This window comes from Perna viridis, chromosome 5 (genome assembly GCF_037379345.1).
Source record: "Perna viridis isolate PV_CMFRI_1.1 ecotype Kerala chromosome 5, ASM3737934v1, whole genome shotgun sequence".
NCBI lineage: Eukaryota > Metazoa > Mollusca > Bivalvia > Mytilida > Mytilidae > Perna > Perna viridis.
This window is the reverse complement of record NC_142449.1, coordinates 16,700,811-16,717,689: the sequence shown is the minus strand read 5'-3', so window position 1 is coordinate 16,717,689 and position 16,879 is coordinate 16,700,811. Positions and strand designations below refer to the sequence as shown.

Genomic DNA, 16,879 nt, shown 5'->3' with positions numbered 1-16,879 from the left:
ACTATGTGACGCGGTTCGTTAAAGTCCGTATGCAGTCGGAAATAGCCGAGCAAAATCAACTTCCGGCACCGTTGTTGTGACACTCCACGTTGAAAATCTACCAAGCAGTCCAAGATGTTAGACTTTTTCACTATTTTCAGCAAAGGTGGAATAGTCCTTTGGTGTTTTCAAGGAACATCTCAACTATTTACACCCGCTGTCAATTCATTAATTAAGAGTGTAATTCTTCAGGTGAGGTTAGCTTTATATTATTCGGTTTTAATTACGACAAAAATGTGAGAACTAACATATTGTCGAACATGTGTATAAAAAAATCAGTATGGACCTTAAGATAGAGGGGTAGCCTTCCTAAGTTAAAATGGCGTAATGTTCTGTGTCTGATTACAGTGTTAATACTCGGAGAACGTCAATTTACAATACTATACTTTGACTAGCATTAACTCCAACAGTGCATGGTTATATGCCATGATATGGCCGATTACAACAGATAGAATTATTAAAATAAATTTATAGCAGAAAACTGTAATATTTGAACAGTATGTTATTGTAAATTAACATGACTTCGCTATTGAGTACTTAATTCTCTAGTTTTAAAATAATTCAATACAAGTGTGGAGGACATTCTCAGAATAGTTGTTGATTTGCTATTTACATGGATAGAAGTTTCTAGATATCTATTCAAATGATTGTGATGTATAAAAGCAAGGTTGGTAAAATTGTGGGAATTACCCATTTTTCTAGGGGAGGGATATACAAAGGATTTCCAGGAATTACTGGGAAATATAAACCTGAAGATAGTATAAAGTTAATTTTGTTGCCTAATTAATCTCAGAAATTTAAGAATCAAAATTTCTTAACAAAGTATGCTAAAAATCACTAAAAAACTTAAGTGTAAGCACAAAGAATTAGGGTTGATAAGGTTAGCAGGAAAATTTTTTTAGACCTTATTAATTTTCTATGAATGACACATTTTTTTTTAAAGGCATGAAACTTATAATTATTGAGGGTTAATTGGTGATTGAATATATTTTTCTGTTTTATTATTTTATAATGATAAAACTAAATAGATAAATGATAAACTAGCAATTATAAAAAAAAATTACACATTTATATCATATTTCCCAGTGTGCCCCTCTGTTGTTAATATTGATTGATTTTTTGGGTTTAACACCCAAGCAGCAACATTTCAGCTATATCCAGGCGATGAACATGAAATGATGATGAAATGAAAAATGGGATGGGTTGCAAGGATAATGGAGTTGACAAATTTTGATTGCCACTGGAAATAGGGAGAGGTGGTTAGGGTTGGGCAATTTTGCTTTCTGTGGCGGAGCCCAATAGTTCCTACTCCGATAGAATACCACAGCAGGGTTCTTTAACATGCGAGAAATGTGGCATCTTTCCCAACATGTTGCACCACTATGGTTTAGGTCAGGTTTTTCATATTATGGCCTGATGACTGTAGCATTTGACATGCCATGGGTACAACATTCCATCATCTGGGACACACAACCCACTCTGTGGGCAGAGCGCCTTAGTCCCTGATCAGTGTTCTGATCACTATTTAGTCGCCTTTTACGAAAAGATTAGTGCTGCTGCGGGTAATTCTTTTGACATCCCCATAACCTGGGCTCGCACAGGGTTGTGAATATTGAAGTACATACATGTTCACAATGTGTTTTTCTGGGAATCCTGTTTAAAAGGGCATTTTAGTAATCAAAGTCTTGTTTAAGATGGATTTGGGTCAGCACAATTTTTTTTTAAAATGTTTTTTGTCGACCTGTTATACTGAATAGAATCATATAAATATAAGTAATTGAACTAATTGATATGAGGTATTAATTGTTTATATGCGTAAAGAACAAACAAATTCACAATGTTCAGTTTATGAAAAAAGTTCTGATTTTTTTCTTGATTTAATAATTTGGAAGCGAAAATAAATGCCCAAACCTCTACAATAACATGCCTGCTCATGTAGTTTCTTGCTTTGCTACCCCCATTCTTATAAATCTTAACTGTTTTATCATGATATATATAATCGGATATAAATGTATATTTTTTTGTAAATTATCATGATATATATAATCGAGTATAAATGTGTACTTTTGGTAAATATATGTACATTTGTGCATTGTAAAGCATGCAAAAATTACTAAAAACTCATGGCAGTTAATTTTCTTTTTTAGGAAAGATCTGGAAGTAATACCTTCACACATGAGGCTCTTCAGCTGAAGTATAAATTAGACAATGAATTTGAGTTGGTCTTTGTGGTAAGTTTTTTTTTGTGACATTCCGTGGGGGGGGGTTTCAGATTCCTCTTTCCCCTCATCTGGGGCAAGTACATACAGTGTTGGTGAGGAAAAGTTATATTTTATGCACCACTTTTCATTTTGCAAGTAGAAAATCTGAATTTTTAAAAGTCTGGAATCCCTTTATCAAAATCTTTAGATCTGCCCCTGAAAATTGAAACTTAATGAAACCTTGTCCAATGTTCATTGACAAATGTTTATTATTACATCACCAGCATTGTCTTCATAGATTGTGATTTTAGCATCACATATATAGCAGACATATTCTTTGCTTACTTTTAGGTGGCATATCAGAAGATTCTACAACTATCCTACATAGACAAATTCCTTACTGACATCCAAATGGAATTTAGAAACAAATACAAGGATAGATTGAATGATGGAACAGCATATGGTACATTTAATTTCATGTCTAATTTCAATCAGATATTGAAAGAAAATGAGGAGGAGAGCAAGGCATTTGCCAAGTCTCAGAAGTAAGCACTTTTATTAAAAAAGGGTGTTCAACGTTGTATTACAACGGTCACTGAATCAGGACAAAAGCCTTCTGGATTAAAGCCCACCCTGAGAAATAATTTAATCAGTTATGAATAATATTTCTATTAGTACTGAAAGTGTAAAATTTGAAATTTAATTACTAAATTGTTGACATTTTAACTTTTTGTTTCTTTTTAAGACAACATTTTATCAATAAAATGATAACAGTTGTCAAATATACACTCTTAAAAAAGGAAATATGTTTAAAAACATTCATTTTGTTTTCTTTTTAAAAAGTGTATTACTGGCAGCTTTCCTTATTTTATTGTTGAAATTTCAAATGATTCTGATAATAAGAAATACAACATCAAATATACAGTGATTATACCCTTGAAAAAAAAATACACAGAAATTAAATCATTTTAATTCAAACAAAAACTTCCTGAATACATTTAACAGAATTAAAAATTACACACAAAAAACAGACAAACATAAATAAAATGCAGTACCAATATAAAAGTCACAACAAAAGAAAAATTAAAAAATACACACAAAAGAACAAAAAAAGAACAAAAATAAATAAATAATTTTACATTAACATTATGCTTATTATAAGATAGGGGGCTTTTGTCTGGAGGCTTTTGTCACCCTATATTGCTCTGTTTTTTAAGATTTTTAAATTTTGATTAATTACTGTTGACCATTGTCCAAAGATTGAAGTAATGTTGTGAACTGAAATTGTGACTGTAGATAAAGGTTATTTAGTTATTTAATGGTGATTTAAACACCTGCATGTTTTGGAAATTAACATTTATTAATAGAAATGACATTTTTGAATGTGGGATTTGTATAAAGGAAGTATAATCTAGAGAGAAGAAGGAAATCTTAAATGGTATAAGTGTTTGTTGGATACAATTTATAAATAAGGCGCATATAGGATTTTATTGATTTATTCATATAATTTCTCTGATTTTATATGATTGATACCCCTTTTATATATGTGTAATTATTGATATCTGACTGCATTGTCTTTTACTCTGTTGTGTTCATTACTAATAGAACTTTTGTCAATTAAAAAATTCCAATAGGAAAATGAAAACCTTTGAAGAGTCAGCGAAATCAAAAAAGACTGTAGCATCTATGGTAGAAAACAAGAAAGAAGAGAAGAAAACACCGAAAGGGAAGGAAAATAAACCAGTCAAAGGTAAATTAATCTGGGTATTGAAAAATTTACACGTTAGATTTGTCTCTCGTTCAGTGTAAATTATATGATAGTTTACATTTAAAACACAATTGGAAAAGAAATTGAATTAAATGTTTGGCATTTGGTTATAGGCAAGCTATTGGAATACTGACCAATTAAAACCAGTTACTGACTATAAAAGCTTAACTTCAATGACGTAGTACCAATTGTTTACAAGTAAAAAACACACATAAATTATGATAGACAATTATGAAAAAAGAATATTTAAGTACTTCTCTGTCCGAGAATGTATATGAGGTTTGGCACATGAAGGAAAAAAAAAACAGATTTTATTGCATTAACCAAGTAATTATACCTGATTACCTCCAGAAATAACCGTCTAAGTGTTTGTTAAATTTGCCTTTTTAAGATATTGATAGGTCAAATTTAGTTGAATCCACTATGGAAAAATGCATTCTTTCCCTATATAAGCAATCAAAAAATATCTATGTCACAGATGCTTCAAGATAAATTTAAATAGATTTTTGTTTGTTTCTAGATGTACTGAATATATTTTAGGCAAAAATGACTAAATTGGGGAGAATGATGTGCCACCCATTGCATGATTCTTATACAGAATGGTACTTAAAAACAAAGAATTCATAGGTTTATAGGACAGGGATCTTAATTGAAATTGTCTATAATATCAAATCCATGTATAAGTCCATGCTCCCAGTTTTTAGTGGAGTCCGAGTTGCTCATTTTCTTTTCTTGCTTTGTATGTATGATTTTAGTTACTTTGTGTTCTTTGTTGTGTATATCTGTTTTCCATGTCTGGTCTTTGTCCCTGAATTGCATTCTTTAGATTACCGCTATAACCTTGGTTCCCTTGATTACTATTGCAGTTGTTTGATGCTAACATTGTTTTCCTTAAAGTTGCAGAGCCTGTCATTAAAGAAACTATGCAGAAGATTGAAAACACAGCAACGTCAGAAGAGATGGATGAAGCTATACTCCAGAAAAACAGAGAAAAAAAGTTTGCTAAAATGTCAGGCAAAAAGCCAACCAAGGTGTAAGTAATGATTTGTCAAAGATAGACCGGGTCATGCCTTTGCATAAATAAATTATGGTTTATGGTGCAAATGAAATTCTTATTGGCACAAAAACAGTGCATCGAGATAAACAATAAGTATTTGCCCAGGTGTAAACAACTATTTAATATTAGTAATACCCCTATAGGCTTGTATGTTAGATTGCAGAGTTTTACATTACCATGAAACTTCTAACATACATTGCTACTTGCATTTGGATGTAATTGTAGAAACTAGAAATTATTTTCTTGACTCAACTTTCTATAGTAAAATCAGCAATTGATAATGATATATTGCTATGTGTTCTGATTGCAACTGATCGACTACTTTTGTAATGTCAGTTGGTTTCATTTTATCTCCTTTTTAGTGCAAGTCCTAAAGCAGAAACCCCAAAGAAGAAAGGAAAGCAAGCCACAAAGTGGGAAATGGGAGGTACAAATAAGGACGCAGTAGCTTTAGATTATAGCTCAGCCAATGGATCAGGGGAGACAACTACAAATGGTACTTTGGCAGAAAAACATGAGACTCCATCTGCAGAAGAGGTACTTTAAATACTTAGATTCTAAAATGTCCAAAACATTTTTATGATATAGGGTTTTAGTAAAATTTCCTGCTTAGTTTATAGTATAATTTGAGTGCATAAATGCTGTAAAAAAATATATCATTTTTGTTCATAGTATTTCTATACTGATTTCTTTCCATATATAGTGTAAAGCTTAGCCTCTTATCAACCAAAACTGAAAATCACAGCAGCTTCTACTCTTTGATCAAGTCTTAATAATGGATAAATATTTATTCAGGTTTTTGTTAATTTAATGGTAAGTTGAAAATAACCTGTAATTGGCCGCTATGTAAATTGGCATAGAGTAATTTCCTAATACCATAGACACATTATTGTTGCTGGTCTAAAAAAATTCTTGTTAAGCATAGTTTTTATCATTGGCTATTACCTTTCTTATTAGAGAGGATGGGTAGGACAGATGAAAGGTGGACTCAGAGATTTAGATGAGGAGTCTGAGTACAGTGAGGAGGAGGTAGAAGAGGAAAAGGGAGCCAAGGAATCCACTAAGAGGTAGGGTTACTATCGAAATCTGTCAGCAGTGTTGTAGATATAAGGCTGATGCAGACTCAAAGAGGGCAAAGTTAATATGGCTGTGTGAACATAACAAGCTCCAGTTAATTAAAATTTTGATTCCAGTATAACTATCAATACTCCACTTTGAATATGAAAATGTGCTTGAGTGTTCAAACTACAAAAGTTTTGACTTAAATCTTTAATACCGTTGCAGATAGAAGAAATCTGAGACATCTTTATAGTCTTTGCCTCAATGAGATTTACCTTCGCTGAAAATTTTATGATAATTGAATGACCAATTTTGGAGTTATTGTCCTTTTCTTGCTAATTGAACCTATTTTTGCTGTTTTCAGTTATTTATTTTGAAAAGTACAGCAGCTCTCAGGACAATTCTAACTGTATAAAGTCAAGATCTATCGTTTGTGCATATTTCATAAAAAGTGGCCCACTATTCAGGGTGTTGTAGCCCTTGAAAGGGTTATTTTTGAGGATTTTTTCCAACTTTTGCCATTTTTTTAGAGAACAATAGCAGATTGATTATTAAAGATCTATTGTTGGTGCACATTTCATAAAAAAACTGTTGATTTTCCTTTTTTTTTTTGGTTATGGCCCCTGAAGGTGTCGTTTTTGACAATTTTTCCAGATTGAGTATGATAACAGATGGGTTTTTATGAATTAAATTGAATTAGACTACAAGTAATCTTATTTCTAATAGACCGGGTCATGCCTTTGCATAAATAAATTATGGTTTATTAATGTAAATGAAATATTTTTTTGGTGCAAATGTAATTCTTATTGGCATAAAAACCATGCAACGAGATAAACAATAAGTATTTGCCCAGGTGTAAACAACTATTTGATATTAATTAAACCCCTATAGGCTTGTATGTTAGATTGCAGAGTTTTATACTACCATCAAATTAGTTGCTGGGATTTCAATGATATTTGGTTTAGCAAGGAAACCTGGTGTCTTGAGTTGAATGGTGATGAAAAAATTGATAAAAGGCTGTTGTCATTCTTAAATCACTTAGTGGCCAGTGTTCCATGATGTCCACTATTACTTTAGTGCATATATGCCTTAAAACCAGGGAGAAGCTTATGATTAGTTATTCATGCATTTGTTAATCCCATATAATATTTGATTGGAAATCCTGTGGTAGGTAGAATTCAAAAAATAAAAGTGCAAATGAAAGTTGGGCAAAGGAGATATTAACACTTAACAAGGTATAGCAGATTCAAGGATATGAACATTAGAAAAGTTGCTTTTAGGATGTAACAAATGTATTTGAACAGTTTAATTAATAATCATGATATATAGTGAATCACCCCCTGCCTGGTTTTCAGACAGATCTTTATACAACACTATCACATATTCTTTTCTTTTAAGATCTAAAGCAAGTGGTGGAGGTGGAATGTTCACTATGTTTAAGAACCTTGTTGGTTCAAAGACTCTCACTAAAGATGATTTAAAACCTGCCTTGGAGAAAATGAAAGATCATATCATAGGTAGAGTATTTAACATATATAAAATAGGTTCAATTGCTTTTATTTTTATTTGTTATACACAAACAAAATTATTTCACGTGAATTTCGACTGATTTTCTCCGAAATTGAACACTTATAATTTATGACAAATTTCACATGAAATTTGTGTGAGATGAGCCTCCACATGATTTTTAGGTGAACTTTTTTATGTTCAAGTGAAGTCCATGTTAATTTTACATAAAAATTGATTGACATGAATTTCACATGAACAATATTTGCCTATGTGTGTACTTATTACAATGATTTACTACATAATGAGCTTGTAAATATTAATCTTTCATGTTTTTATAGGATACCAACACACAAATTTCGACAATTGGCGTTAATGGGAAATTTAATTGGCACATCATGATTGCTTTTGAAACAAATATTGTCATCGACATTTGTAATTGTTGATATTTTGTTCACACACTGTCAGCTGTTTTAAATAAAAAATCAAACCAGTCAAAGAAAGAACTTGTTCAGTTGCCTTATTAACAATTCCCAATAATGAATTATTCTAATGACAAAATGAATTAATTCTTCAGGAAAGAATGTAGCCTCAGACATAGCAGTCAAATTGTGTGATTCTGTGGCAGCAAAACTAGAAGGCAAAGTTCTTGGAACTTTTACAAGTAAGTACATGTATCGTAATTCTCACAATAAGTTTTGTGAATTCGAAATTTATGGTGTAAAATGTAACAAGATTGTAAAATATAGATTTAGATTACACAGCCAGTTTAGGATATAAATCGAACAAAGAATCAGAAGAAAAGGGGGATGTCCTTTTTTTAAATACTAGGTTTGTAGCTATTGGTTGGTATAAAATAGTCTTTGTTCAGGAAAATTTTGCTTGTTCTTAGGGATAATAATTTTGTCTTTTTTTTTAATTATTGATTTATCTATTGCTACGTTCTAATTCATTTAGGTTAAATTCTGTGGTATGATCAAACCATGGAAATTAGTACTAAACGAAAAGTGAACTGATGTTTGTTTGATTTTTAAAAGGTGACTAGAGCTTTTTAATTTATATGAATAACTGTTGTTTACTGTCTGTACCGTCTGTTCCTGTATATTTACAGCTGTGACCAGTACTGTTAGACAGACATTACAAGACTCATGTGTTAATATTCTGTTACCAAAGAGAAGAATTGATATTTTGAGAGATGCTATGGAATGTAAACAAAAAGGAAGGCCTTACTGTGTCACCTTCTGTGGAGTGAATGGAGTCGGCAAATCTACAAATTTGGCTAAGGTATGTTATGACTGTAAATTGCTGTTATCTGACAATGGGCATAATAAAAGTACTGACAATTGAATAGTTGAAAAAAGTATTTCTGTGACTTTTCTCCTCAAATATTCCTGCAGTCAGTCATTGGTGAGAGATTTGTTTCAGTTCATTGTAAGCTACATATAGCCTTTGAAGGTCTTGAAAAAACTACATGTACATAAAGGAAAGTCAAAATAACAAAGTAAAGATGTTTTTCTGCTTCAGTACATGTTCTGTATATGATAAGTATGTTAAGACTGAGTGATTAATTGTATTGAAGTTACAACTTTTTCATTTTGTTGTACATTAAAACTGGAAAATAATTATTATTTTTCATTTGAACAGATATGTTTCTGGTTGGTAGAAAATGGCTTTAGAGTAATGATAGCAGCCTGTGACACTTTCAGAGCAGGGGCTGTAGAACAGCTACGTACACACACAAGGAAACTGAATGCTCTCCATCCCCCAGATAAAAATGGACAACACATGGTCACACTGTATGAGAAAGGATATGGTAAAGATGCTGCTGGCATAGCGATGGAGGCTATCAATTATGGTATAGTCATGTTATTCATTTTTTACATGTAATTGTATTGATATATGTCAAAAATATGGTCTATGAATTCAGCTTCCAAAATTTGCTTTATCATTTCAGTAAAGGTTTTTATCAATCTTGAAATGCAATACTTATCAGAATTAAAATATTGAGGTCTTTAATTATTACTAATAACCATGAAATGAATCATGGAGAATCAACTAGACTTTACAAAATTACGTGACCAATATAAAATAGAACAAACTGTCTCACCTACTGTCTCATAATACAGGTAATTGAAAATAATTGTTTTTCTTTTATCCACAGCTCGAGACTGTCATATAGATGTGGTATTGGTAGATACTGCAGGAAGAATGCAGGACAATGAACCTCTTATGAGGGCTCTGTCTAAGGTATAATAAAGGAAAATCATTGATGATTAGGTTAAACTGATCCCATAATTTTGAAATTGGATCATTTTCCTTTAGTATTAATAATTAGGAATTGTCAGTATTGAATTATTGAACACCTATTCAGTGAGTGGGTGGTATAATGGATTCACCTTGTTTCACAAAAGGCTTCAGAAGTTTCTATATGAATAATGGAATAGATTGTTGTGATTAACCTGGAATCTAATAAACTGTCATAATCTTGTTATATTTCAGTTAATAAAAGTGAACCAGCCGGATCTGGTTTTGTTTGTTGGTGAGGCTCTAGTAGGAAACGAGGCTGTTGATCAGCTGACTAAGTTTAACCAGGCCCTTGCTGATCACTCTAACATGACTAATCCACGACTTATTGATGGAATTGTTTTAACCAAATTTGATACTATTGATGATAAGGTTTGTATCAAATTAGTAGTGCATTTATGTCCTAATAATTTAATTTCAGAAGTAACATTGTTTCTGGCTGGATAAAAGGCTTTGTTCATCTTGTCATAGACCTTTTTTTATAATACTCATTGAATTTTGACACCAAATTAAATTATAATGAATAACTGTTATATTTTTTCGGTCTATTTCAAATAACCTCAATGCCTATGGTTCACACTTGAAAATAAACTGCTACACCGATTATTTATTTTGCACCACGTGATTTACGTTATTTCTTCATATACCGAAAATATAGCAGTCATTCCTTAAATGTTAAAAAAGTATGGCAAAACCATAAACATAGACATATATCAAAAAAAATACTTAGCAGGACAAATGCTGATTGAATGAGAATATAGAGTGTTAAATACTTATCACCAGTGTTATAACAGGCTGATAACACTGCTGGTTAAAATAATGACTACAGTGACCATACAGTCAAAATAGAACCAAGGAAAACAAAGTACGTCTACTTTTATAAATACCATTCTGTGTAAGAATCAGGCAAGGAGTGGCACATCACTTTGGTCTTTTTTGCCTCAAATATATTAAAATACACCTAGAAAACAACTGAAAAGCTATTTAAATTTATCCTCAAGCACTGGTGATGTAGATATTTTTTTACTGTTTATATAAGGAAAAACTTAGCGAAAATTTTCCTACCATTTTTCCATAATGCATTTCAACTAAATTTGAACTATCAATATCTTAAAAAGGCAGACTTTACAAACACTTTGAGAGTAATTTCTTGAGATTATGAGGTATAAATACTTGCATAATGCATTAAAATCTCTGTGTATTATTACTTTATGTGTCATACTTTATACCCATTTTGCCTGATTCTTAGACGTAGCAGTACTTAAATGGGTGAGGCTAGAGAATGCCAGACAGTTGAATAAAAAGAATGTTCCAGGACCTAATCTAGACATTAGTAACGAGAAGTTTCAGTAAATTTTGACATTTTTGTCCATGTAATCTATTACAAAAACTCTCCCCAGTCAAAGAGGGAGAAGTAAGAAGTATTTGCTCATTCTCCCACTAGATTAGGCTCTGTGTTGTTGTTCAATACCTTGGCATAGTGAAGACAATGATAGTTTTTTTTTCTATTTTTTATAAATACTATGAAAGCTTTTGTATTAGTTGGTACATGTACTATTTTTTGGTGATCTAAGGAAAAAATCTCAGTATGTAGATTTTTAAATTTGTTGATTTGACAACTCTGTTGTAGAAATGAATTGGAAGTTTCCTTTTTGTTTGGAACCAAATTGTTTGGTTTTTGGAACCCAAGCAAAACACGAAAATTTGTACCCCACGAACAATAATACTATCACAGGAATCAGTACATGTAAAACAGTCTCAAGTAAACAATAATTGATAAGTAAACACTTGATTGTTTATCTTTCACATTTACAATATTTTTCAGGTTGGTGCTGCTATTTCTATGACCTACACAACAGGACAACCAATAGTTTTTGTTGGTACAGGACAGACTTATACTGACCTCAGAAATCTAAATGTTAAGGCTGTCGTTAATGCTTTACTGAAATGAACCTTCCAATGAAGACCTTACACAGATTTCAGGACTTCATTGACTGGATCTGGAACATTTTTCTTCACATACATTTAATTATATGGAATGTATTATCTATTTGCTAATTGTAATGTTCCCTCATTTAAGTACAAATTCCAAATCTCAGCAACCATTGTTTTTTTCATTTGTATATTGCATGCATTTTGTCTGTTTAGAGATCTTACTCTGAGATCATCTCTTTTGTATTGTATTTTTTTAAATTATGTATCAAAGATTTTTACTTTAAACAGATATCTGTGTCACAAAGCATTATATATTTTAGCTTATAATTTGGTAACACAGTGATATTACTAACAAATTATACATATATGTTGAATTTTAATACTTGATAAAGGAAACTCTAGAAACAAAATGTTCATTTGAAATACTTGAGAATTTGGAACTTATTGTGTGCATTAATGTGATTTTAAGGTGGATTTCACTTAGTTGTGGAAGAAATTTCTTAATGCCTGTTTTAATTATTCATTTATCATCTAGTCACATTTTGTGCAATAATGAAAAAAAATCACAACAATTTCTGAATTTATAGTATAGAGTTTACATTTTTATTCAAGAATAACAGAATTTTATTCCTAAATTTTTGTATTTCAATGTTTATACATGTAGGGTGTTACAGTGGATTCCACTAAACTGATTTTAAAAAATGCATTGTCTTGATAATTATTCAGAAACTCATCCAACAAACCCAAATTATAAAGTTTACTTATAGTTGTATGATTATATTTTAAAATTTGCTAGAAATAAACATTAATTGTTCAAACAATAATACTTTTTATGTGAAATCACTCAGTTTTTTTGTAAGATATTTGTTTATACATCATTTCTCTTTTCTTTTAGTAAACCTTCTTAGACACGTATTGAATTACACCTTAGAAAAGAAGTTAACTGGAGTAACACATTGGAAATCATTGGGTAGTCTCCCTTGACATGATATGAACAGTTATTTGCTGTATTATAAATATTAATTTTTGTCTGGTCTTATCTTGTTTTTATGTACTTTTCATGGATGATGTATTATTTGATGTTATTGTCAGAAAAATATATTTATGAATCATATTTTGTGCTAATTTGCAAACTAACTGGAGCCACATGGTTGTGTTATGACATGTACTACATTGGAAATCATTCATTCAGGTTTTTTAGTCACATGATTATGTATGTCTATCATGTGCCCTGATGTTTATTATTACCTCCCTGTTATGAGTGTTTTAAAGTTGTTGATCATTTTATTTATTATTGATGTCTTGTTCATGCTTGATGTACATTATGTGAGATTGGAGTGTGAATGTGGTTTAGTGGTATCTTTAGTACTGTAAGTACTCAAACATTCATTTTCATTTTGTAATCTTCATTCAAAATGTTTGTTTTAGGCATAGGCATTGTCACAAATTATCCATGTAAAAGAAGACAATTTACAGTACTAAGTTTTTTTTTTTAAAAAGTTGAATAGTTGATAATTATGTGAAATGGGATGATCTTTGTTACTTTTAAAATTAAAATAAAATTTAGTTTTTCATAATTTACATTGTAGCTTTTGACAAAAATGAATATAAATTCATCTTACCAATTTTATGTGTAGGTGTGTGATAAGGACATTTATAGTAATCAACGGAACAAAGATTCAAGCGGAAATATAAACATGTAATCCAGGGACAAAGACCAGAAGTGAAAACAGACACACCTACCAGTAACAAAGAAGATAAAATAACTGAAATTACTTGTTCAAAGCAACACAAGCAGATGAACAACTTGGACTCCACTAAAAACTGGGAACATGGACTTGGTGCACTGGTAGGGTAAACGTCCTCTGCTTTAGAATTGCCTGTCAGGCTGCTCATAAAATGTCAAGTCCTGGGTAGACAAAAGAGGAAAGGCAAACCATGACACGTTGAATAAATCTATTCTCACGGTGCAGATGGATTTGTAGTAATGACTTTAATCTTATAGCATCGTAATCTTGTTCCAGAAACCTAATTGTAAGAAGTTTAGTGAGAATTCTGGGTAGTTACGGCAAGCTCTGGCATACCATTTTTTATATGAGAACTCCAAGGGTAAAGGAATGTTGCCACAGATGGAAGGAAATTTGACAATACAGAATGAAGTCATCGCGGGTCGTAAACTTTGGTCAAAAGTTTTCCTTTATGTGTATGTCAAGATATTAGTGTCTGCAGTATCCTTTGTCTCGAGTTCTTTGTGACAAATACACAAAATCCCTGAAAATATCGGAAACTGAGGTTAAACGATGTTCATTCCTTTGGATCAGATCAACTATAAGAGTTTTGAGGATTAATTTTTTATCAATTTTTTTGGAAATCCTGAAAGAGTAATCAAGAGAACCAAGATTATAGCAGTAATCAAAGGAATGTAATCCAGGGACAAAGACCAGACATGGAAAACAGACATACACAACAAAGAACATAAAGTAACTAAAATCATACATACAAAGTAACAAAAGCAAATGAGCAACTCGGACTCCACTAAAAACTGGGAGCATGGACCAGGTGCACCGGTAGGGTAAGCATCCTCTGCTTTTCTAGTAACACCCGCCGAGTTTATCATAAAAAGTCAAGTCCGGGGTAGACAAACGAGGAAAGGAAAACTATGACCCGTTGAATAAATCAGTTTTCATGGTGAAGATGGATACACCATAACGATCCACGAGTTCATGATGACGACCATAAAACTTCTGTAGTGATGACTTTAATCTTGTAGCAACATAACTCTGTTCCAGAAGCCTATTTGTTAGAGTTCTAGCGCGATACAAAAAGTGGCATAACGTATGAGTTGTGATATGAACGCTCCATACGCAGGTGCTGAAGGGATGTTGCCACAGATGAAAGGAAAGTTGACAATTCTGAATGAAAGTAATCACGTTTGTCGTAAGGTTAGGTCAATAGATTTCTTTTACCATCGATTTCTATGTGTAGGTCAAGATATGAGGCTGACTTCACAGTGTCTGTAGTATCCTTTATCTCAAGTTCTTTGGGGATAGATGCGATGTATCAAATTCCCGAAATTAGGATTGTTTAAAGATAATGCGTCATCTATATAGCGGAAACTGAGATAAAACGATCTAGCCAAACGATATTCTTTCTTTCGGATCAGATCAGCTATAAAGTCAGCCTAAGTATAGTGAAGGAAAAGGTCAGCAAGTAAAGGAGCACAATTTGTTCCCATTGGAATGCCGACCGCTTGTTTGAAAACACGTCCACCACACTGGACAAATATGTTGTCAATCAAAAATTCTAGCATTTTGTAAACATCTTCCTCTGTATATTTGGAAGATGATTTGGAATTATTTCTTACAAAGTATGAAAAAACACCACTCAACTTGGGTTACCAACAAAATTGATGGAATTTATTTGTATCTAGAAAATCAACGAACGCTTACCTGGTTCATGTTCCCAATTTTTAGTGGAGTCCAAGTTGTTCAGTTACTTTTGTTGCTTTGTACGTACTATTATGGTTATTTCATGTTCTTTGTTGTGTGTGTCTGTTTTCCCTCTTGGGTTATATTCTTTTGATTTCTTCTTGAATCTTGACTCAAGACGATTTTTTATAAGAGGTTGTCATATTTTAAAAGTATTTCAAGGGAAACTGATTAAAATATCAAACATACACAAGTTTCACACAAGTACCCTAACTAGTTTTACAAATACAAGTTTTAATTTCCAGTTTTAGAGATGTGAACAGGAAATTGGTTAGCTACATTGGTTACTCTACATTAATGACGAAAACATATTAATTTTTGACAAAAATGTTTTTATTTTGATTTGCCAAGGTGGCTTAAAGATTGCACTCACAAAAGTTATTTACATTATAAACACTATTATTTAAAGGCTTAACACCATACGTCCAAAACAACAAAAATATTAATCAAATTAAATAGGGGCTGAATAAATTCATAACTGAAAAAAAATAAATGCTTATTTAGTGTAAATCATAAATTTTAATGCCACAGAGTGAAATTTCAAAATCAAGCAGATCTCGTTGTTCTAAAGGAATTAGATGTACTAAACTTGGACACGCAAGTTTTCAGTTCTACAAAGAGCTTTCAACGGCTGATTTGCGAAGACGGCAATTTTTTTTCATGCTGGCTTCAGTACCTAATCTTCTGCAAGTACAACAGTTTGGAATTGATTTATCACTTTTGACATCTGTTATTCAGGTGATACGCAATGTACGTGACATTGTCAAATGTTTAGCGCAACTGGACCATAGTTGAACTAATATCAACCTCTTTGGATCTGTCTTCATCAACTTATCTTTAAAAATAATTTTGAAACCATTCAGTGAATTGTAACATGTGGATTGGTCACAAGTATTTACTTTAAGTTGATAATACAGATCCAGAAAACCAATAAGACCACTCTCATGTCTAGTTAAAACACCAGGATGAGACCTTATTGAAAGTAGTGTTTCAAACAATATGAGATAAAGTGAAATAAAAATAATAAAGGCGACCATCCTATTTTGACATGAAGAACTCTTAAAAAGCTTTCTATGGTTATAGAACGATTCTTAACTCGAGTTATAGCCCTTGATATTGGAAAAATGACACTTTTGTTTAGTTTTAAGCCAATACTTGAAAACAAAAAATCTCCATTTTGACCCAAGTTGCATTACAAGTCTTGCCTTTGAAAGACAAAATTCATTTGTTTTTTTGTAGTGTTTATCTAGTATTTTGAAAATCACAATAGATGGAACGCGTAATCGCTGAGAGGAACCTAATGGTTATGTCTTCAAAAATCTCCACGAGTCGAAGTTATAGGAATTATCGGCTTAGAAGGTGCAAAATGTCATTTATTGGATTTTTGATCCTTCATGATCAAAATAGCTTGTGTCGCCGGTTCATTCCAGAGATTTCCTTACTATTTCTGAACACTACACTAAGTATAGTCCAAATGTAATTCCTTTGACATCATTCAATACCCCTTTTTTAACCAGTAAAT

General features: G+C 31.8%; 1 protein-coding gene across 1 annotated transcript; it reads left to right on the top strand.

Moving 5' to 3' along the window:
* Positions 1-23: 23 nt before the first annotated feature.
* Positions 24-13,450, top strand: LOC148616279 (signal recognition particle receptor subunit alpha-like). The gene is made up of 14 exons (XM_088583170.1): positions 24-231; positions 2,187-2,270; positions 2,592-2,785; positions 3,875-3,990; positions 4,906-5,041; positions 5,428-5,602; positions 6,023-6,132; positions 7,523-7,641; positions 8,208-8,294; positions 8,742-8,914; positions 9,275-9,485; positions 9,792-9,877; positions 10,130-10,306; positions 11,760-13,450. The coding sequence occupies exons 1-14, from the start codon at positions 115-117 to the stop codon at positions 11,883-11,885; spliced, it is 1,911 nt and encodes a 636-aa protein (XP_088439296.1). The 5' UTR covers positions 24-114; the 3' UTR covers positions 11,886-13,450.
* The last annotated feature ends 3,429 nt before the right edge of the window (positions 13,451-16,879 follow it).